Source organism: Crotalus tigris, unplaced genomic scaffold, assembly GCF_016545835.1.
Source record: "Crotalus tigris isolate CLP2741 ecotype Arizona unplaced genomic scaffold, ASM1654583v1 scf7180000017903.3850313, whole genome shotgun sequence".
In the NCBI taxonomy this organism is placed as follows: Eukaryota; Metazoa; Chordata; class Lepidosauria; order Squamata; family Viperidae; genus Crotalus; species Crotalus tigris.
This window is the reverse complement of record NW_024096713.1, coordinates 3472679-3496758: the sequence shown is the minus strand read 5'-3', so window position 1 is coordinate 3496758 and position 24080 is coordinate 3472679. Positions and strand designations below refer to the sequence as shown.

At 34.1% G+C, this 24080-nt stretch overlaps 1 protein-coding gene across 1 annotated transcript in view; it reads right to left on the bottom strand.

The window, feature by feature from the left end:
• Positions 1-2185: 2185 nt before the first annotated feature.
• Positions 2186-24080, bottom strand: part of NAA15 (N-alpha-acetyltransferase 15, NatA auxiliary subunit) — a 40724-nt gene continuing 18829 nt past the window's right edge. Inside the window, exons 8-20 of the mRNA XM_039344403.1 lie at positions 21668-21763; positions 21277-21383; positions 18197-18269; positions 17469-17638; positions 16928-17080; positions 15801-15929; positions 14424-14637; positions 12012-12205; positions 9123-9231; positions 8194-8292; positions 7059-7202; positions 3821-3918; positions 2186-3611 (exon numbers count right to left, since the gene is read on the bottom strand). Coding sequence (XP_039200337.1) covers positions 3411-3611; positions 3821-3918; positions 7059-7202; positions 8194-8292; positions 9123-9231; positions 12012-12205; positions 14424-14637; positions 15801-15929; positions 16928-17080; positions 17469-17638; positions 18197-18269; positions 21277-21383; positions 21668-21763 — 1787 coding nt within the window. The 3' untranslated portion in view covers positions 2186-3410. The remainder of the gene's footprint in view (positions 3612-3820; positions 3919-7058; positions 7203-8193; positions 8293-9122; positions 9232-12011; positions 12206-14423; positions 14638-15800; positions 15930-16927; positions 17081-17468; positions 17639-18196; positions 18270-21276; positions 21384-21667; positions 21764-24080) is intronic.

Here is a 24080-nt window from a genome sequence, read left to right as displayed (position 1 = left end):
AGACTTTAATAGTATTTGGGGGCTGGGATTAGGTGATCTTGCAGAGGAACTGCCTTTTTAGTAGGGAGTGCTTCATAGTGGTTACATCTAGCCTCGGATATTAGTTGTCGGCTTGTATTGCCTTAGTTTTTTTTTTGACAGATATCATCATCACAGTATTAATCCATAAACTAGTAACTGCGAAAAGTATTTAGCATGTGATATAAAGCCTATTGCACACCAACACTAGAACAGTGATGGAGCATAGAACAGTTCTGGCAGTTTGTCACCAAGGACAGCAATCAGCTCCTATAATGATTAATTAGTCCTTGCATTTTTCCTCGTTTGTTTCATTGCAGAAAGAGCAAAAACAAGACGCCTTCTTCCAATTATATGTAATTTTAACATAAAATAGTAAATCTTTAAGTAAAAACGGATTTCCTTTAAATTAAGCTTAATTCCTGGCGACTTGTTTCTTGGCAACAACATAATCCTTTGCCATTTCCTTTTGGGTTACTCCTCTGAATACCAAATTTACCATAATTCACAGGGATTTCCTGATGGTTTTTATTGGTATAGTGACCAACTTTGATCCAGCTTAAATGACCCATCCAATGGTAAGAGTGGATAGGTACTACCACCTGAATGCACAGGCAGCTTTTTCATTATTCAAATCTTAGAAGTGTAACAATCCAAAGTCTTAATCTATTCATTATGATTTGCACATAGCCACAATGACAATATTTGTATTTATCAGAGTTGTAGTGCAAGAACCTAAAACTTAGAAAAGGATTTTATATTTGAGCACCAGACCATTCCACGACTACACTTTATATACATACATTCATATCAGTCGCATATGAAAAAAGTTAACTTTAAACTAGGGTTTAATTTCTCTATGAAGGTGATTAAATATACAAGCATTATCAAGAATGGAATTTTTCTTATTTATCTGATGAGATAACCTTGAATTTAATTCTATCTCTGCTTCCCAGGAATATTAAATAATTATGATTATCTCGTTTTAAATTACTTTGGGAAATCTAATCTTCATTTCAAATAACAATATTGTAAATATTCAGTATTTCTGCAAAATGGGAGGAAACAGCATATTTTTGTAACTCTGTAGTTTCTATAGTTTTATAAAAATTGTTATGAATCCTTGGGGACCTTTTTTCTTTTTACAAAATTAAGACATTAAATTTGTTTTAAACTTACTGGAAATTTGTCTGTTCTTGATGAAATTGTAGGCTATAAAAAGCCTGGGCTATAATATACCCTTTATTGTAAGTATAAATGAAATGACAGCTTGGAAAGAGTTGCTACAGAATTTGAGATATCTGATCATTTTAAATTATCAACTATTATTGGAGGAAGAAAAAGGGTTCAAATTAACCCTCATGTAAAAACGTATCGTTTGTCAGTATGGTTTTTAGCTAAAAAATGCAGAATGCAGTGTAGTTTCATGGCTACAGGCAGTATTTGTTACTGTGCATTAACAGTAAATAACAAATGTGTATAATCAACCAATCATAATAATAAAATTACTAAGATTTTTGAACTGAGAGGCTTTACCCTTTGACTCTCATTTTGTATTAATATAGTTAATACAGTATCTTTTGGCTAATCACAGAAAAGATTTTGTCAGATATACTGGGCCCATGAAAATGAGGGAGAAATTAACCACAGGGTCCACACAATTTTCTTAGATGCACATATATCAAAAGATGAAGGTTCTAGACGATGAATGATCAGTCAATACTTATCTTTTAAATTGTTCTTATCACAGAAAGAGTAATGATATCTCTAAAGAGATGTACAACAATGAAAATCACAAAGTGTTAGCTGCTTGATTTTTCATACTTGCATTTGTTTTTAACATTTCCTACACTGTAATTTAGATTTCTGATTGCAACTTTGTTAATTCATATAAATTAGCATTATCTTTGTGGGGATATATTTCACAGAGGTATTTACTAATTTGAGCACCCATGATTGCCAAGTTGCAAATTACTGTTCACAATGGCAGTCATTATGGTTAGCTTTATTGAAGGAGAGCAAGGGGGGGGGTAGTGTCTCCAAACACTGTCGCATTATGCATTGTGGGATTTCACCAACACTAATATAAAACTTTTATGGTAGTATGTTATGTTGAACTTGCACTACATCTCCTGACAGCAGTTTTCAAATTCTATAGTCACACAACTCTTTTTCAAAACATTTTATTGCATTATATTTGGTACCTTATGTTTGACAAAGGAAATTACATCTGTAACTGCAGGGATAAGAAGCTGGTCTGTTATTGAAAAAAAATCATGGGCCCCTTAAAAGTTACAAAGTCATGGGCTTGCCTGAAATAACTGAGCAAGAAATATATTCTTAGAAATGTAGGGCTTCAAGTATTACAAACCTGTGACACTGTGGAAAAGTTTCAGAGGTATCTAAACTGCAGCACTTTTTTTTCCTGCATAACGTGAACAAGGCCTGCTGAGGTTTTAAACAATTAGTCTCTCAATCAGTCAAATTCAGAGTCAGGAGTTCGTCTCTTAAAAATTTCAATCCATAGTTGAATGAATATCATTTATATTTTCACTGTACGTGAAAACTACATGCTGTCTTTCTAATGAGTTGGTGCCACATCACAGTGCATAATTCATTTGTTCTTGCATTACAGTTTTTTTAAAAAAATTAGCCAACAATGTTGTCATTCTCATCTCCTAAACATCAATTTTTTTTTTCAAAACTGAATTAAAAAAAATATATTCTAACCAGTTCCTTCATTTAAAAACTGTGGTGCAAGAACACCAAACTGATCACGTGCAGTGAATTTCGGAGACACAACAAGCTTACTGAACACCTTATGTTTCGTTATTTTGCTTCATATTTTAAGTCCCAGTCTCTACAACAACATTAAATATGTGTTGTCGGTTTGTTTGCAAATAGTGATTCACATTGCATACTTTCAAAGGGTAGAATCTTCTCTGTATCAAAATCAGTCAGATGCTAAAGCCCCAACAACTTTTTGTGCTCAGTGAAAAGGATCCAGTGCTAAAACAGCATTTTTGCTGTCTGAGATACTTATCTCAACAAGACAAATTTAAAGTAATATTTATGCCACACACCTGCTCCAATGGGGTGTTAAGCCTTCAGATTCCATATAAATTAGTTTAAAAACCTGGGTATGTAGATAAGGGATACTTTTCAATTTTAGCAGTGCTTAGCTTTTCTTTAATTTTCTTTAATTGAGCCATCTATTTCCAGCCATACATTACTTTATATTATATACTTCGTCAGCAGGATAAAAAAAGTAAAACTTTGAAGGCAACTTTTTTTCTCCTTCCATTCTCTGTAAGTTAGAACAATTCAGCAGGTGCGTGACAAAAATATTATACACCAGATACAGTCCAAAATCATTCCACTCCTTTTAAAGTTCATATTTCATTGGCCAGTTCTTCAGTTTCTGCAGATATGTCTCCATTAACTGTGATCTTCATATCTTCTTCATATCCAGGAGGCATAAAAGCCAAAGCATATGGGAAAAGCTTATGACAATTAGCTCTGTACATTTCAACTGCTTCTTTACAGTCTCCTAGGCTACCATCATTCAATGCTTCCAATACCTCCATGCATGTCTAAAAGAAAAAAATACGTGTTTTAAAAGATCCTGCATTTCAACAATTGAGATAACTGCTAATTCTGTTAAGATGTTTGTGCATATTGTTATATGTAAGGCTTAAACATTTTGCTCCTTAGAAAATTGCTAAATGTTAGTAGTTCCATGGGCTATTTTGTTTGAAATTTGAAAAGGCTGCCTGATAGGAAGACAATATATCAAATTTACCTGAAGATTTCGGTTTGCTAGAGATTCATCAAGTGAAGTTGCCAGTTCCACAGCTCTTTTCTGGCTTGTAGAATCCAAATAGTATACCATTTTGGCAGCTAAAAGCAGAAATAAAAATACTTGTCCACAGACACATTTAGATAATTACAAATCCTGATCATATACAAGAAAAGAAGTGCTGACTGATTTTTTCTTTCACCTCTATTTATAAAGGCCTAGGTATAGATAACAATGTCCTTTTCTGGGAATAGAAGGACTTTAATTCATTGCAGCTCCCATTGTTAGAGCTGAGGCAGAATGTTTGTTCAATTACGACCTCCATGTTTTTCCAGGAGATCCTGCAACCTTCTAGAGCTTTAGAGTGTAGGTGCTGCGGTATTAAGGAAAAATGGATTAGGACTGGCTCTCCCTTTTGCCAGTAGAAATATCCAATGAACCAAACTTTAGTGAAAATACTTTGGGTTAAAACCCAATACTCAACTTTCCATATAATGCACATATCATTCTGTAGATTACAAATCAGAATATATCTGTTATATTATTCTTGGATACTGAATTCTCTCGAACAGTTTACAATAAACACATAAAAGACTATTTTTTTTCTTGGCTGTCATATATATTTTGTACTATACTATTACTATTTTTAATTGTTTTATGACTGTTCGCTGCCCAGATTTGCTTGTTTGAGTTAGGCGTCTATATAAATTGAATAAATAAATCAATAAAAAATTAAAACAAATTTATAATATTTTATTAAATGCCTAATGCATTTTATGGCCTCTTACAGCCAAAGAAGAGGGCAATATAGGTAGTCTTTCTTTAATGACCACAATTGTGACCAGAGTCTTGGTCCTGCAGCAAAGTGGTTATAATATGAGACACCCATCTCATCACTTCATTCAACAACCGCAATCCCAGCACTCCCTGTTGTGGCTGCTGAAATCCAGGTGGACATAAAATTTAAAGTCCTTCTCTCCCTGCCTCTGTGGGGCTCTCTGGATCTGTGCATGTTTGGATTTCGGCTGCGGAGGGCCAAGCATGCACACAGCCTTCTTTCCTTGCTTCTGTGAAGAGCTTCGCAAAGGTGGGGAGAGAAAAATTTTAAAAGACCCATGCTACAGGTAGTCTTTGACTTATGACAGCTCATTTAGTGACCATTTGAAGTTACAACATCACTGAAAAAGGGACTTGCACCCATTTTTCACACATACAGCCATTACAGTTTCCCCATAGTCATGTGATCAAAATTCAGATGCTTGGCAACTGACTCATATTTATGACAGTTGCAATAGTTCAGGGTCATGTGATCACCTTCTGACAAGCAAAGTCAATGGGGAAGCCAGATTTACTTAACCACCACATAACCACTTAATTTAACAAGTGCAGTGATTCACTTAACAATTGGGGCAAGAAAGGTTGTAAAATGGGGCAAAACCTAATTTAACAAATGTCTTAAAGGGGCTCAATTGTGGTCATAAGTCGAGGACTACCTATATTTGGATTTGAGCAGCCAGGGTCCAGGAATGCACAGACTCCTTATCTCTGATAAAGGGATTTAGAGCTTAAATTTTAGTAGCCAGGATCCAGACCTGTGTGGAACCTGAGCCGATCTCTCCCTCCCCGTTCCCCACCACCACCAACAGAGAGCTCTCCAGAGGCAGGGAGTGAAGGATTTTAAGCTCCGTGCCTGCTTAGATTTTAGCTACGGAGACTCAAGCAGATATGGATCAGCGGGGAGTTCTTTCAGAGGTAAGAGGAAATCCTCTTGGCAGGCATCAGCAGCTTGTAACCCCTGCTGGTTTCCCTCACTGACTTTGGGGAGGCTGGCAGAGAAGTTTGCAAATGGTGATTGCAAATGGAGCAACTTGTCATAAGGGTGAACAGGTTGCCAAGCACTCACATTGCAGTCACATGACTGAGGGTAGGTTGCATGTGCAACACATTGGACAGTTGGAAGTGCTTTACAGCGTAGCAAGCATAGCAACTTAGCAATGTCTCATCCCTTTGTATATACATGACTTTCTATGTTGACTATTACTACTATCTTATCTCAAAATCTGGAAAAGGGTTCAATGCACATGGAAAATCCAATTTTTGCAAAGATACAAAAATAGTTCTTTGCTTTGGTGAAAATAAAGTTATCCTAGCAGTAAGAGTCTCTCGTGTGGTAAATTTAAATCATCTTATAAGCCAATGTAAGCCTCTACTTAAAAAAATCTCTTGTACTTTATCAGAAATGTAAATTGACACAGAAATTAGTATCATTTATAACCTGACTGAAACAATTCCCAAATTATTAGCGCTTTATAGCTGGGAGAACAAAGCATAGCTGCTCACTATTTCTTTGGTAATGGTTATTTTTAATCTTCACTAATTGCAAACATGCCACAAATTTTGTTACTCTGAACTTCATTCTGAGGTTTCTTATAGCCTCTTTGGAAAGTTATACTTTCTCTTACAGTCACTTTGGAAAGTTATCTATGGGGAAAGTTGATCAGAAATGATTCAACAGAAATATTATTTTAATACTTCAACTGTAATTTCACATTTCTGATTTCAGAATACTCTCTGCTAAACCTACGAAGCTGTAGCATTTGACAGGCTATTTCTAAAAACTGTTCTTTAATTTTGCTGTTTTTGAATCAAGTTATTAGGCTATATATCTTTTAGGATTTCAAAGAATCAATACATTTCAATTCTAATACTAAGAACAGATATGTGAACTAAACACTGGGTAACTTCTTTGCAGAGAACATGTTTAAATTTGAGACAGCATTCAAACATGTGATTCTTCATTTGCACCCAAAAGAAATACTTACCAAAGTATGCAAAATTGATAATCATATGGTATATGTTTTATTATAATAATAATAAATTATGAATATTAGAATATGATTATAATATTGTTTAAAAGTACCCAAAGCTACTGGACTAGGAATGGAGAAACCCACTCCTTTTAATTCTCCCTCAGGCATGGAAGCCAGCTGACCCTGGGCCAGCCACTCCTTTTCAGGCCCAAATTAGTGTCAGGCTCTGCAGCAAACTTTCTGATAAGCAATACCCCTCATCAAATTATGCAGTGATAGCACTGCTGTCAGAACTAGATGAGCACAGTACAAAAATAAGCAACCACATTGGACAAATACTAGGAAGAACAATGATTAAAGGTAGCCAATAGTTGACAGCAAATCATTCTAAAAATCCTAAAGCCAATTTAAATATAGAGTAAAGTACATACCAGACAATCTATGTGGTAGAGAATTATAGTGCTGTTTAAGGAAAGTTTCATTGATGTTCTTTGGATTAGTTGCCCCAAAAAGTCGGTTCATTTCTTGATTCAACACTGTCCTGACCGTTTCTTGTAGATCTTTACTTTCAGAAACTACAGTATTAAGAACATACAATTACTTTCAGAAAAATCTATTAGGCTTTAATATTTTAAGATTTATTATGTTATGCTGTTTCTCCTGTAATCCAGATTATTCCATTGTGCCCAATAATTCTACATTTTCATAAAAGAATACAAGATATTAAGTTGGCTGGCTTTATGTTGAAAATTATAATGATATCAGTGTAAAACTAGACTATAATGAGGCATATCATTCATTTAGCTAGCCCAATATTGTTTATTCTGAAAAGAATTTACTCGCCTGAATGTTATGTTTGCTTGCAACTCAAGATACAGTATCTTAAACAGGAGACAACATTTGTTGCTGAATATAAATTTCAAAGGGATTATGATAGATTTTCAGACATGAAAAGTGCTGGGGAGTACTGTATATTTAGTGAGGGATAAAAATATTGATACATAATTGAGCAAAGAAATACAAGATATAAAAATGAACTTCGACAAACATTTGGGAATAGTTAACATCTTTTAAATTGAGAACTCAAAAGGCATAGTAAAAAGTGCTTCCAACAATCTACCTTCACAACAACCTAAGCTCAGGCCAATTGTTTTTTCCATTAATATTCCTGTATTTCATCAAATATTTTAGTTCAGTAAACTGTTGAGTACTGCTTACCTGAATTTATAAAAAATGGATTTGCAGATATAGAAACTATTTTTTTTTAAAAAATGCCACATAATTCTTTATTTCAAAGGATAAACTGAGTAAAAGAGGCATTAGAAATATACATAGCAATAACAAATGTTTAAATGAGCTTGTTACATTAAGTTATATATACATTTTTAATAGCCTAAAGTACATTTTATCATACTATGCAAATCCTATTGTCATTTTAAATAACTCAATAATAAATAAAAAGAAATAATATGTATCTGAATAAATCATTAATTTCCTTTATTAGCAAAAGCTAATTACATCTCTTCTAGAAGTTTGACTACTAGATAACATAAGATAGCTTCATACCACTGCTGAAGAGATGTATCTTACACTCATGAAGCCATGGATGATTAGGATCAATAGCAAACGCTCTCTTCACAGACTGTAGCATAAGAAGAAATTTTTCTGTTTAAGACAAAATTACAAAATAATTTCCATAATCAGAACACCCAATTATGCTTTACAAGTATAAATACAATTTGAAATTAGAATTAGAATAAACATATACATCCTGACTTCATTGTCAGTATAGTACAGATCATATATATCATAGCTGGTGAAATGTGAACAACTTACAGCTGGCACAGAATAAGGAGAACCTGCATATGGCAAAACTGGACTTCATAGGTATGGCATATTGCCAAAATGTACTTAACTGACAGGTACACTCTTACTGTTAGCATTGAACTGCATATGGCATAGTTTTAACCAAGGCAAAGTTAAGGAAATCTTTATTCAAATAGCTCAGCGGGCATCTCAGACTGAATCAATAAAACACAGCTTAAAATTAAAAATATTAATATTAAATGTTTTTAATATTATCAAAATCTTAAAGAGTCCATCAAATGTTACAGGATTTTAGGTGTTTTAATTTGGCTAGTCAGACTTTGATTAATTTTCCTATTTGATTTTATTTTTATTTGTGAAAATTGCTGACTCCTGCTTAAGCTGTAGTGACTAATGTACATAAAGTAATGCTTAAATAATAATACAGATTTTATTCAATTATCATATTTTCAAACTGAATGTAATTTTTAAATAGTTGGGAAAGATTTGACCACTGTACACATGCACATTTATATATGAATAATTCAAGGTAAACAAAAAAGTACGGAGTAAAGAAAATTGATAGATTCATGTTCTTTCCAAATTCTGCATGTTTCTCTTTAGAAAAATGACTTTACACTTGAAAATATATCACTGCTCATTCCTAGGCTATAGTAATTTTCATTTACCTTTCCTGAAGTAAATTTCAAAGGCAAAAAGATGGGTTTCTATTTTGTTCTTCACCAAATTCTTCAACGGAGTTAAAAACTTAATTGCTTCCTCCAAAGGTGCTTCAACCTAAAATTGGGAAGAAAAATCTTTCAAATTTTTTTAAAAAATCAAGGAGATCAAAATACTTATGGAGATGAATTATTCTATTAAATATATGCCAAAAGAAAAGAAAGAGCCTCTTAATACCTAATGTCACCAAGTTGAAGAAATAGACCTAGTTGCACTTCAAATCTACCCCTTCTTCCTTTTAAGTGATAACTGTCTTTCATTACTGTTGGGAAAAAGTAGTATGATAAGGGAAAATTTGTAAATCTGTTAGAACTATCTTTGGTCCTACAGTACAGTGACTTACAATGTGACCAGAGTTTAATATCCTATTACTAAATACATCAGGTAAAACAATGCATAAAACACAACGTACTGTATCATGGTTTTACTGAATATCTTGAGCCAACATCCATTATCTACTGGAAAAAAAATGATAGTCTCAAGATAATTGCCTCCTTTAGGAGTATCAGTTGTGTCAAATACTCCAACAAGTAAGCTGAGATCAGGTGTAAATTTAAGAGGCTCTCCCTTTTAAAAAAAAAAGTTGGTTGCCACCATCAGTTTCCTTTTCAGAATACATGACTATGGAAACAAATGACGCCCTGATCAAAATATATCTGTAGACCTCAATACATACTTTTATTCCTCTAAGGACTACAAAACCAGTATCAAAGACTTAAACCTCTATCAGGCAGATAATTGAGAAAATATAACTTCATCTTTAACTAAAGATCACCTTGATCTAGCAGACTAGAGGAATTATTTTCTGTGGACAGATGAGATGAGAGTGAACTTTTGAACATTAATGAGAAACATTATGTTTGTGGAAAATGAAAAAAAAAAAAGCATTTTAACAAAGGGATATTATTCCAGGAGCGAAGCATAGCAGTGGGAATCTCAGGATCTGGACAGTTCAAATTCTGTATTATACTGGCAAATTCTACTGGATAATTTTAGTGTATCCATCTGCAAGCCAAAATTTAACAAAGGTGCCTTGTTTCTAACAACACATACATGAATTTACAGCATAATGGCCAAAGAGACAGAAATCTGACATTTTAGAATAGCCAAATGACCTTCATCCAACTAAAATTGGGCAAGAGATCTCAAAGGAGCAATAGCTTGAAGCAGTTCATGACCCAAACACCTTTAGAAAGATGAGCAGGATTAATTAACAGGTACTGAAAATAGTTGGTTGAAGTAATTGTGCTAAAGGAAGTGACACCAGTTATCATATTTAAAATTCCACGTACATTTTCTAATAAAGGCCATCGATGTTATTAAATGTAGTTAATACAGTATTTCGCTTGTTTAATCAGAATCTTAACTATTAACAACTCAGATGAAGTTCACATCACAAGTTATAATACTGCACAATTGTTTTAAAGAGTTTACAAACTTTCATCATTGTAAGATGCTGCTTAATTCTTATGTTGTGGTGGAGAGAAAGATTTATTCTCTGGATACTTTCACTCCTAATGGAACCAATTATCTTGGGGCTTTATCACTTTTTTTCCGGTAGATAATGGATGTCAGCTCAAGATGTTCAGTAAAACCATGATACAATACATTATGTTTTATGCATTGTTTTACCTGATGTATATAGTAACAGTAATACATAAATAATAGATGATAAAATTTATAATATATACTATTTTCTCTCATACATTATCAGCATTGTCCATATATAGTACAAACTTTAGTGTTTATCTGTGCAGTAAATGATATAGCTGTAAGAATTTAGCTTATTTTATAAAAAACAAATAAAAATAATTTTATAAAAAATAAGCAAATCACATATGTTATAATACTATGTTCATCTCCAGGAGAGAACCAGAGTTTGGTTGGGAAAGCATTAGCTGCTTGAGTATTCCAGAAAATTAACATCCATCGTGCCTGTTCACAGTGAGGCCATTAATAAAAAACAGAAGAGACTATTTTAACAATCTGAAAGAGGTAGAAAAGTGAAATTAATCCTGTTTAGATTTCTATTGCTTTTCAATAAATTCTCTTTCAAAAATAAAAATTAAAAATCAGTTCCTACCAAGTCCTTACCTTTCTAATCTTCTAACAATCTAACTCAGTAGCTTCTGTTAAATATAGCATGCTATTAGAAGTATACCTTTTTTTTTAGGTCCCACACAGTCCCTTATTTTAACCTCAATATAAAAATTAGTGAAGGACAAACTTTATGGCCTATCCTTATATTGGCCAAACATTTTTATATGAATATTCAGAACTGCTACTCTTCAGTTAATGACCTAATTTGTTAAATATCTCTTTAATACTAGAAAACTATATCAGATTCTACAAGAGCTCTGATATGCCTTGTTGCAAAAGCATGTATCAAGATGTATACTGGAATTATTAACTCTAGCTGAGTGGCCATTCAAAAGTTTATTGAATAGTCATTCTTAAAATGATATATATTGCAAAGTAATATTTTTAATAATGAAACTTTAGTTTAGCAGATATGGATATAACAAAACAAATTTCTATAGTGATTTACAGCATTTGCCTCATGATATTTGCACAATGAAGCCATTATATATATGATGTAAATCAGAGGTCCCCAATCTTTCTGGCTCCGCAGACCAGCAATGGTGGCGAGCGGCAGTTCCCAAAGGACATAGACCAGTACTGGTCTGATGACCGGGGACTGCTGATGTAAATCATGGCAATGACACAATTTCATATTTAACAGACATCGATGAATAATCCATAATTAGTTTTTAACATGAGATTTAAATAGGGCTCTATAGAAATGCATGGTCATTTAATATACTATAATTTTGTACCTTTGCCAATTTATCAGGAATAAGCTCTTCCTTCGGCCCTCCAATTTCTTCATCATCATCATCTTTTTTCTTTTTCTGGTTTCGTTGCTGCTTCTCTTTTTCAGCATTCTTTTTTTCTTCTTCCAGTTGAGCTTTTTTCTGAGCTCTCCTTTGTTTATTGCGTAGCTTCTTTAACTCTTTATCAGACATATTTGCTTCATAGAGAAACACACTTGGTTGTGTATCAAGAAAATCCATTTTTTATTTCTTTTTCAAATTAAGCATCTATTTAAGTTTTCTAGTTCAAATCTTTCAAGCTCACAATTGACTTCTAAATATATAACCAACTCCCTAATTTGATCTTCTCCAAAGCACTTACATTGTTGCCCTCTGGTGTTGACCTCTTTGAAAGAAGAACAGTTCTGCTTATGTTGAAGGAAGCAAAAATACACTCCTTTACTAGGAGTCATTATAGAACTTAATAGCCTGCAGAGACTTTTGCTCAGTCTTCAACCTTTCAAAAATACTTAAGGCCCTGCATGAAATACAATATCTGTATCATTTTAGTCAGTTTTCAGTACTGTGGCAGCATTTGCTTATGCTTGTTCATGCTCTCTGGCAAGGATGGTACAACCTTTCATCTCACTACCTATGAGGACTGGAGGGGGGGGGTGATTGTATTATATAGTGGTTCTCTTCCTATCTCTTGATTAATTCCAGTCAGTTTTTACTGAAGAGGGAGGGTTGACAGATTGAGCCCAGGGCTTCTGGTGTGTGTAATGCCATGGAACTCTTGACCTCCTGTTTAACATTACATGACATCAGTGGGCAAGGTTATCAGTCAGGTCAGATATCATGATACTCAGTTGTATAACTTGACCACATGCCAGGCACTTGATGTCAACTTCTTGTCTCAGTGTGTGGAAGTTGTGGAATAAGAGGGAAGACTCAGCTTAACTATTCTTAAAATAAAGTGGTTGTGAATATTTTGAGCAAGTTTTTCATCTTTAGTCCTGAATGGGACTTATTTCCTTGTTAGAGACTAGTGCACAATTTGGGTTTTGTTTTGGACATGCAGCTCCTACTCAAGGAGCAAGTGGCAGCTGTAGCTGGGATAGCACTTTCAGATTCATCTTGTATAGCATCTAGGCCTGTTCCAAGCCTGCGAGGCCTTTTAGACAGTCATCCCTTGATCACTTCACATGTGAACTACTGCAATATATTCTACATGGGGCTGCTCTTGAAGACCACAGGAAGCTGCAATTGGTTTTCAAGAGCAGCTATGCAATAGCATAAGCAGTCGAGGGGATGCTATAATATGCTTACATAAGATATCTATTTCATAAGCTATACTATCAGTTGGCTTCCAGGTGCAATTCAAAGTGGCTATTACCTATAAAGCCTTTCATTGCACAAGGCCTGCCCATTCTATACAACTGGATGAACTTGCCATGCTTTGCTTTATTTAACCAATAATAGCATAATCTGATGGAAAATAGGAACATGTCCTTCTGTGTTGCAGAGAATGAACAGCAGCTCTCCCCCAAAAGATTTCTATAGATGCCTATGCTATCCTCATTTAAAAGGCCTCTAAAAACCTGACTCTTCCTCCAGGATTTGGGGTAGGATAGTAACAAGCTTCTTATAGGAATGTTTTATGTCCAATTTGTTTTATTGCTTTTTTTTTACATTTTAAAACATTTTGTTATATTGTTCTGAATCTGTTTTATTACTATATATCACCCAGGTCATTATGAAATTAGAAATGTTAGACCTTAGAAATTTGATAAATTTACAAATCCCCACTTTTAAGCTCTGTGCTGTCACATCAACTGAAGTGCTATTCACTTTTATGAATTTCTGCTTTTAGCTGACCAATATAGTACTGTAATTCTTGAAAATGTTATATTATACAGTTTTTGACAGTTTGTAGCTGATTTTAAAAACAATGAAGTATAAGGTTTTTAAGAATACAGATAATCCTTGACTTGACAACAGTTTATTTACTGAAATGGCACTGAAAAAAGTAACCATTTTTCACACTTACGAACTTTGAAGCATCGCCATGGTCAAAATTAAAATGCTTGGCAACTGACTTATATTTGTGACGATTGCAGTGTCCCGGGGCCACATGATTACCTCTTGTGACCTTCTGACAAGCAAAGTCAATGGAGAAACCAGATTCACTTTACAACCATGTTACTAATTTAACAACTGTAGTGATTCACTTAACAACTGTGGCAAGAAAGGTTGTAAAATGGGGCAAAACTCACTTAAATATCTCATTTAGCAACATAAACTTTAGGCTCAATTTTCATTGTAAGTGAAGGACTACCTGTATTGTCCCCAACAATTCTGCCTCTTAAAACAGCAGGAAGAGCAATCTGAAAAAGTTATGTAGCATACATGCAGAAGAGGCTATATGTTTTATACCTGTATCAGTTTCATGTTCTTTATTTTCATCTGTCAGAGGGTTATCATGGAGCTTCAAGTATATTTCTATTGCAATTCTTGCAGCTTTAAAATAAAATGGGTGCTGTCGAAGTACATCTTCTAGTTTTAATAAGTCTACGTATGACCGAAGTGTAATTTTCCTCATACAGTATGTGTGGAAGTCAAACTGGTCATCTGTGATTTCTACAAAATGCTAACATAATACGTAATTATCTAGCAAGCATCCAATATCACAATAGTACACACTTAACTTGGAAATGACTATTGAGGTTTTAAAACTGAATTTAGCACCATAAAGATGGATACTGCTAATACAAGCACATTAAGTACCCAAAATTTAGCATATAACACAGAAACAATTAAGCATCAGATCCAGTCCTTGAAATTTGTAGTTTAAAAGGATATCAGATAACATGGCAGGGCAGAAATCTCTGCCTAAGAGTTACCAACCCAACAGTCAAGTCATGAGGGCCAAAACCAGGTTTTAAAAATTGGCATGGCAATTATGAGAGGCCACAGGTAGTCCTTACTACTGACCATTCAGTTACTGTTCAAAGTTACAGTGGTGCTAAATCATTTGACTATAATCTTTGCAGTATCTCTCTCATGAGTAATTACAATAAATACATGTTATAGGTGCCTGACCTGTCTCCCCCCCCCCAAGAGCAGGTTAATTGGAGACAAAAGTTTTGCAAGAAAGTAAGCTGTTTGCCTACAATGAAACTGCACCAATTTTTGTAGACCAGGGGTGTCAAACTGCTGGCTTGTGGGCCGGTTTCATCATACCAAAGCCGCACCCACCCCATTGCTGGTAATGCAAAGAGTCACAATACATCGCAACACGTCATGTGACGTGGCGAGTTTGACACCTGTGTTGTAGACAATTTCTCTTTTGTCTGAGTCTTTCCACTCCTGCAGAGCAGAAAAACTGGAGAGGGATTTCAAGAGAGTAAGCTGTTTGTTTTTCTATACATCAAAAGCCATGTGATCCGTGTCAGCAGCCTAGGGCTGGGAGGTACAGCATGCTCACAAAAAACTCACAGTAATCACTTGAAATCTCTTTCTCTCCAATCTCTACTCTGCAGGCAGAGGAGGAGAAAAGGGTGAGACAAAGAAAGATTGCCTACAGAAATTATTTTTTTCTCTACACACCTACAGACCATTAATTTACATAGAAAAACACAGAATTATGTGATCTTACAAAGAAATAAAATAGTACTTCCCATTATTAAATATGAATGAAAACAAAAATATACCATACAACACAAATAAGGCCTTACAACCAAAATATTGTTTCAAATCTTATTCCTGAAAAATAAGACAAGAAGTATTAATGTGAAGTCATTAAATACCTACTCTCTCAATTTCATGACATTTTTTAAGTGCTTCTCCAAATTTATTCATTGTTTTATAAGCTTGGGCATATTCTGTCTGGAACCACATACACTGCATTTCATTCAGGTTTTCCACTGCTGATGTTCCTTCCTAGAAAGAAAAAAATAGGAATGTCAGGCATTGTTATTTTTTTATCCTGAAGATTTTTTTTATAATGAGCAGCTCTTAGCACAAGAAAAATATGCTGCTATGAAATGCAGCCACATACACCCATAGATCCAAATGCAAAAGATTCAGAATTCTATATGTTCCATTCCCACTAGCAGTTAGGAGGAGAGGAAGTTCATCATAAAAACATCAGACATACATTGATCAGGTAACAACTGGCTGCAACTAACCAACAATGTTGCTTTGTGAAAATGCAATATGTTAACAGGTTTTTTTTTAATCCTTTAATTGCATACTGGAATAGAAAACAGAAAAATATATAAAGTTTCGAGGAACCAAAACTCAGAAATGACTGCAGCAACTTCTTAAATAAAAAGATTAAATCTGGAGTTCTTTAGCTTAGAAAAACATAAGGGAAGATCATAGACATATGATATAAGAACCCCCACAATTGGTCTCTCCCAGATACTGGACCATACGGAAAAGTCACAAGAGATATTAAAATCACTTTTTAAAAGCAAAGCATGAAAGATATGTTATACATTATTGTAAGATGTACTGATGTGTAACTAATTACTTTCAAAGTGGATTAAACAAACTTATAAAAATAAAATGCTACGTACGGAGTCATCAAGAGTTAAGCTCAACTTAAACAAAACTCTTGCCTTTTATATTTATTTCTAGTATGAGAGTCTGTCTGTCTGTCTATGTTAACCACCTATGTCAGAGGTCCCCAACCTTTTGGGCACCAGGGACCGGTTCCATGGAGAGAAGATTTTCCGTGGACTGGAGGGGGCGTGGTTTCATGTACTGCCTGCATCCTGCGGATGGGGCTTTGCTTGTTTGCGCAGACTGGCTTCTGGCATGCTGCGGCCCGGTGCCGGTCCACGGACTGGGGGTTGGGGACCCCTGACCTATGTAATGGCTGACACTCTTTAACTGCCATATATAAAAGTAAAAAAAATACGAGCTGAACAAACCCTTGTAAATTTAGAACACATTTCTTCAGCTTCTTTTATCAAGTTGGCTTTTAACATATACTTTGCACATTTTGAGTTGATAAATCTATCAGCTGTGTCCAGTGCCTGAGCCTCATCCATCCATCTTGCAGCTTCTTTTATATTTCCAGCATGCTTAAACGACAGGAGAGAAACAAGTGAGATATATAACATTAACTGCAGTTTGGCCCATCATTTTTCGATATTATAAAAATGTCAGAATAAAAAAGATACAGATGACAATATTATGTTGTCCCATAAATTATTCTTTCAAAAATTAAATGTGGAAGCATAAAATGTATTTAGTCAGAAGTCCTATAGCTTAACATAATTTATTCCCAAGCAAATATACATAAATTGTAACCTGAATAATTTTAGAAATATTTTCTTTATAATTTTGTAATTCTTCAAAAATATTATTTAAATTCTCTAAAATGTAAAGTTTAAAACAAAAGAAAAAACAGTAGACAGCTGGCCAATAGTTCCACAGAGATAGCTGATTTCCAACACAATGAAAATTTACCTTATAGATTTTAGCTTTCACAAGGAACAGTTCTATCAAGGTAGGCGTGCTTTCTATTGCAGCATTTATATAGTCTAGAGCTATGGATGGCTGCCCAATTTTGTCATAATGCTGTGCCAAGTAGTACTGGACCCAGAGTAAAGTTGTTGGAGGTTCTTCTTTACCATCATCTATTTGGACAAAATGTTATAGTTTTTTTTTTTTAAATTTTAGGCTATATAACTAACGCTTGTGACCAGTAATCTAATATGCAGTGATTATATAAAGTTAACCAAACAAGACATATTCCATTTTCTCTTTTAAGAATATTTCATGGACAATGTGCTATATATTTCTGTTGAGTTTATATTTCATGAAAAGCATATATCAAAACTTATTTTAATATAATTTTGGGAAGACATTTCAAGGCCATAGCTATAACACTAAAATGAAAATGGAGACCAGATCTGACTATTTGAATGATTAGTTCATCTACTGCTAAAATAATATTGATAATCCAAACTTGCCCCAATCATCTTACACAAAGGTACCAGTTAAAACATATCCTATGTTCAAGTTAATCCTGGTCCTGAATATATCTGCAGTTTATGGAAATAAGTAATGGAAATGGAGATATCAAAATTACATATTATAACTGCAAAAACTGCTTGATGATCCAAATCAGCGTATTTTTTTCATGAAATAAGTGATTACTGTCAATACGAATATCACAGTGCCATAGTACTTACCATTTGGATTAAATAGCCTGCAACCTTTCAAAGAAGTTTCATAACCCACTACCAGTTCCTCTATTATTGTCACCTATGTGTAAATATATAAATATATATACATTTTAGTTCAGTGGATTGCAGAACATATGCATTATTCTTTGGAAATCTAAAAACAAGTATGTAATGTATCTGCATCACAATATGATGGGGTTTCTTTTTGAACCAGAGATGTTTCAAATAAAGCTGGCAATGGACACAGTAACACATGACTGGGCACTTTTTACTCCTTCTTTACTATATTACAGAAGGTATTTACAACAGGGCGAATAATGTTACTTCCTATGTTCCCTACCAGCAACTTTTCCCTCTTTACATCTCCTGCTTCCTTTTTTCTCTGTTCCCTCCTCCTTTTTTAGGCTTTTTTGTCCAGTTCCCCCCCCCCCCCAATACCAGAGTTATTATTCTGGCAGCCAATTTCCTTCTCTGCTCTGTCCAGGACCTAGTATGAAGCTGCAGCTTGCAACCACCCTTCATGGTCTGAAATCTTGGATGGAGTTCATCCCTCTCAGTCTTCTTACATCAAACAGGAACTGAAACTTGCCCTGTTCACCTCATTCTACTCTCCAGCTCTTCTCTGGCATCTCCTTCCACTCCAGCAACAAATTTTTACTCTTCATTCCTTTCCTTCTCTCTCTTCAGTTTTGGGTTATTCTGGCTCTAGTATATCTATATACCTCAGTCTATCAATAGGATTCTATTGAATATACCCATCAGTTCAACAGGCCTCATGGCAGCTGTCTTTCAAGACCACAAAGAGCTCTCCTCCCCTTTTCCTTCATTCCCATGTCTGGCTCACACCAGCAAAATTACAGCCATGATAGACTTCAAAATCCATATCCTATAATCTGTTTATATCTTTTCGGTCTGTTTATCCATTCATTCATCTATTTATCTCAGGTCAGAGGCAACAATTGCAGGTAGCTCTTGTTTCGTGACTGCAAAGGGTTCCGACATTTCAGTCATTAAGCAAAATGTCTGCTAAGTGAACATGTGACTGACAGATACAGAGATATTGTGAAGATGATTAGTTGCTGCAGTCTCATTCAGATATGTTCTCTCTTGTAATGTCCTGTGCCTGCACTTTTTGCCCTCCTGTTTTGCCCTCTAGTAAGGCAATAATTGCTTAAATAAACCATTTCTGAGCTTACCTAAAGTGCTAAGCCCAAGTTAACAAGCTCAGCTCTGGTCCTTAATTAGTTGAGTAGAACCAGATGGCAACTGCTGCCTGAAACTGATCAGACCTTAATCATACTGAAAAGCTTTTGTTGTCCTATATGTATGCATTGGTCAGAAAATGAACTGCCAACTTGATGACCATAAATGGGCCAATCCCTCTGGAAAATTGATAACTAGATGATAGCATGCACAAGAATGAAGGGAGATCTATCTGATAATCTAGAGGCATTGGTATGGAAGCCTGATTGGCATAAAAAGAAACCTAGAGTTAGATTTTAAAAATGGGGTCTTTTGACTTACAGTATTAGAGAGGATCCTAAAGTCTCAACTGATGGGCTAAGGGAGATTCTGAGATGAAGGGAAATACAATTATTAGATTTAACTATTGTTGGGAAATGATAAAAAATAAGGGATTAATTGGCCTAATATTGAGGATTTAGTTTTATAAGGGAAATGAAAACTATTAGGAAACAGCTTTGAATCATTGTTTAGCCTAGATAGCACAAATGATGGATTTGAGACAATGAAGGATGCTCCATTAGAAAGTAGTGATATACTAGGATGAGAAATAGAAAATGCTTATGAAATAAAATAAGAATATATTTAAGTAAGTAATAGGCATATTTTAGATATTATAATTTTTATAGAGTGAAATAAAGGAAATTTGGGTTACCCGGAATTTAAATACTATGGATATTAAAGGTTAAATTTGAACATTCTAATTAAAAATTAGGTAAAATTTAAACACAGGATATGGATATGTATAAGTAAAAATATGAGAATGTTTTATCTGAACTTGTTACAACTAGAAACCTATTAGCTTAAATATGGTATGGTAAATGTTAAGGGAAATAAAGAAGGATTTTTTTGATGATGTAACCAGAGATATGTACTAAAGATTTTGTTATTGTACTATTAATTGCCCAATCACCACACTGCTTTCCAAATACTTAAATTTAAAACTGGAAAACCAATAAAAACTTGTTATAAAAAAAGAAAATAAACTGCCATTTATTATGCTGAATTTGAAAAAAGTCACTATCTGACCCAGTTGCTAAATGAAGACTATGGTACTATTTACTGGATGATCATATTATATCATTTTTAGATAGCAGATTAGAATTAGCCTTGTTTTCATAAGTAGTTATCTTCCCTTGTCTACATTCACGTTTTTCAAAACCCCTGCATTTAGACTAATATTGACACCTGTAACTTTGGGTGTTCATCCTTTTTTCTAGAAATACATAACAGAAAATTATTTTGTACTCTATTAACTTACCTTTTGTTTTAAGATATTGTAGTATTATCAGAAAAGTTTTGACATGGTATGGGGGGCGGTTTACAGCTCTAGAGAAGCATCCACCTACCTCTCAGCTTTGAAAAACATTTTTTTTCATAGAAAATCAACTTTTTGTTCTATAAAATATACAGGTCTCATTTTCTACTTCCCTATAAATGCTAAGTTGGGATTAAATTAAACTCAATTATCTCTCAGGGTTTTCATAATGCAAATACATAAAATATGTTTCTTTATTAAAGCCTGGAAATTGTAAACAAGTTCTTTAAAATCTTCTGGTGAAGCTCAAATAATAAAGACAGAAAAGAAATTTCTGCCTAGGACGAATTTTAGAACTCCAAAGATCTACTCCTGCCTATACATAGCTACCTTCATCCCAATGAAATTTATTCCCATAGTTGATGTCTGAAAACATTTACAAAGGGAAAAACTTTAACCGATATGCAGAAATACTCACTGGCCCATTACATGAATATTTTTATAACAAAAATAATTACAGTTGGTATACTATTTGATTGAAAATTGTACTAGAAAACTGTCCAAATCATTAAAATACATGACAAACCTTTTCTTTATCCTTGTATAGTGACCGTAATGTATTGAAAACTGGCGGGCAGCCTTTGCTGAAATTCATCCTCAGAAATTTGTCCAAGCATTCCTTGAACTTGTCACCTAAAGAAAAATATGTGTGAATTCTGATGCAAACATGTTGTTTCAAACCAAACAAATGCCACACACTTTTCCAATGATGAACACCAACAATCAGATGTACTGAATTAGAATTACAATTCTATACCTGGCTAGCATAGCTGGTCTGGTACTTTATAATGTCTATGCCAGGCTAAATAGAACATTTCTGACATTTTAAAACCAAAGATAATGATAAAAGATATAACACCAAAATAATCCTCCCTGTCTCTTTCACAGATAGGTTGAAGTATCCAAACAAAACTTACCCGATAAAAAGTTTAATGGCAGTCGTCTTGGAACGAGCCCTCTTGGATATTTAGTCCAGGCTTCTTCATAGATTTTGAACCTCTCTAACATATTAGCTAGAATAACAAAATCATGTTGTTATAGACTCACATCCAATATAAGCTGCCAATCAAATCTTACATTAACTGCCACAGATTTTAAAATATAACAGAAGCTATAGAATCGAAACAGAATTAATTTGGCTAAATATTGAAGTGATAATTCTTCGGTGCCATTCAGTTATAACCACCATTTTGGCAAAAATGATCATCATTATGTTTTCTTAAACAGCAATTACTCAGGCCAAATTTTAAGCACAATTTTAAAAGCCGGATCCTGTGAATCTGATCTCAGCAATATTCTAATAAGCAAAACACTGTTCTTATTGATCACAGACATGCCATCTTCCTTTCATTGACTTATCACCCTAGTTTCCTATCTCCTCTATTGTTACACAAGTCAAAACAGCTTTCTCTCTCTTTTTAAAAATCTCACGCAGAGGCACATACACATGTAATAACCAAAAGATATGATAAAGTTAAACCAAAAGTATAGCAGTGTAATAAAATCAGAAAAGAATATATAGAACACACTGACATTCATAGAAGTGAATGATATTTGTAGAAACTAAAAGTATAATGTTAACATAGAACTAGCTCAATCCTCTATTAAATCTGGGGGACATGAGAGAAGTCTCCTTGAAGATTGCATTACTTCTGACAATTGGGTGTTCCTGGACAAGGGTGTTGTCACCAGAAAATCCTTTCAATCCAGAAGCACCCTTTGGTTAGCTTTGTAGATGCTTCTGATATGAATACAGATTAATGCCACATAAATCATCTATTATTCCATCTTCTCATTTTTTGTACAATATGTTATTTTGATACAGTATTTATATAATATGCTTAGATTCCTAATATTTTATTATGTGCCTTGGAGTAGTAATAAATGTAGATAAAAAAAAGAAAAAAGTGGATATTCTATTAGCATTAATTACAGTTTCAAACTTTAATGTTATAAGCATTATAATTATTTGCCTTTTTTTCAAAATTAAATGCAATGAGCATATAGTAAAATGAATGAAATGAAGGAAGAGCATACATCATGGAATTTCTTTACAATAATAGTTTTGGTCTAAAGGTAAATTACTTATTAGCTTTCTCGTCCATGATCAAACAAGTTATGATTGGTCTATTTCATTTTGGATTCCACTGGCATTACAGAGTAAGAACAGATTCATTCAAGAAAATAATTATTGCCCAGGGCCTGAAAGATGGCATAGCTACAGGAAGGGAAATACTCCTAAATATTTTAATCTGATTTGTTTTGACCAGCTTCCCAACAAAGTCAAATCTATTTCCTGTATCACTGTGATAGCTGATTATTTCCATAAATGAATGATGTAATATGTCATTTTAGAACTTTTAAAAGGATATCTTTAGATGGAGTGTTTCAATCCAGCATCAAAGCAGAGAAAACTATCAGGAATTCTTGGTATCTTACTACTTGCAAGGAATGAAACTGCGTGAGGTAAGAACCCATGGTTTCTGGGCTAGAGAGAACTGTTCTGAGAACACAGATCATCTGCATCCCAAGGCATTCTGCTTTGGAAAGGCACAGAAAACCCTCTAATTTTGAGGATACAAAATACTTTGACTTCTATGCATTCTGGGGGGGGGGCAAACCTTCTATAGGTATATAGTTTCTTCTTTGTCTAAACAGACACTAAAATAGCAGAATTATCTTTGAAAGCCTTCTGTCAGTAAACCAAATCCTGAATAAGTTAAACATCTGGTGAATTAACATACTCAGCTGAGACCAGTATGAAACTTAATACCATCTTCCAATCATTCTGGGTATATCCGCCAGGATGGCAACCAACATTCACTTTGGCTATGATTTTCTAATGCTCCACTTTTAATCAGCAGATGAGGTGACGTGAGACTTAAACACCTCTCCTTCCTCCACATCTTATCCTGACTTTTACACAGGAATAACCATAAACTGCTTTATAGAGACACCTCCATATACAATATAGAGAATGTGGCCTTGTCCTCATGTCATCTTGAGGTGGCTCTAAGGTGCGACCTTTACCAGTGTTATCTCAGGTTTTCTGCCATATTCATAATAGTGATATTGTTTTTATTGAGGTATTTTTCAATTAGAATGACCCTTGATTCAAAATCAACACCTGACAAGTAAAAGAGTAATATGTGCAAGTTTGAGGCTTGTTTTCATTGCTGTTTATAAGGACTAGCCTATTCATCCTTGAAATAAATAGCTGACATTAATTTTATGTCAAACTTTGCATTCTGGAATGCAGAAGAGCATATAAAACTGCACCTTTTTTAAAATTTATTTATTTGTTACATTTATTTGCCACCTATCTTGCTA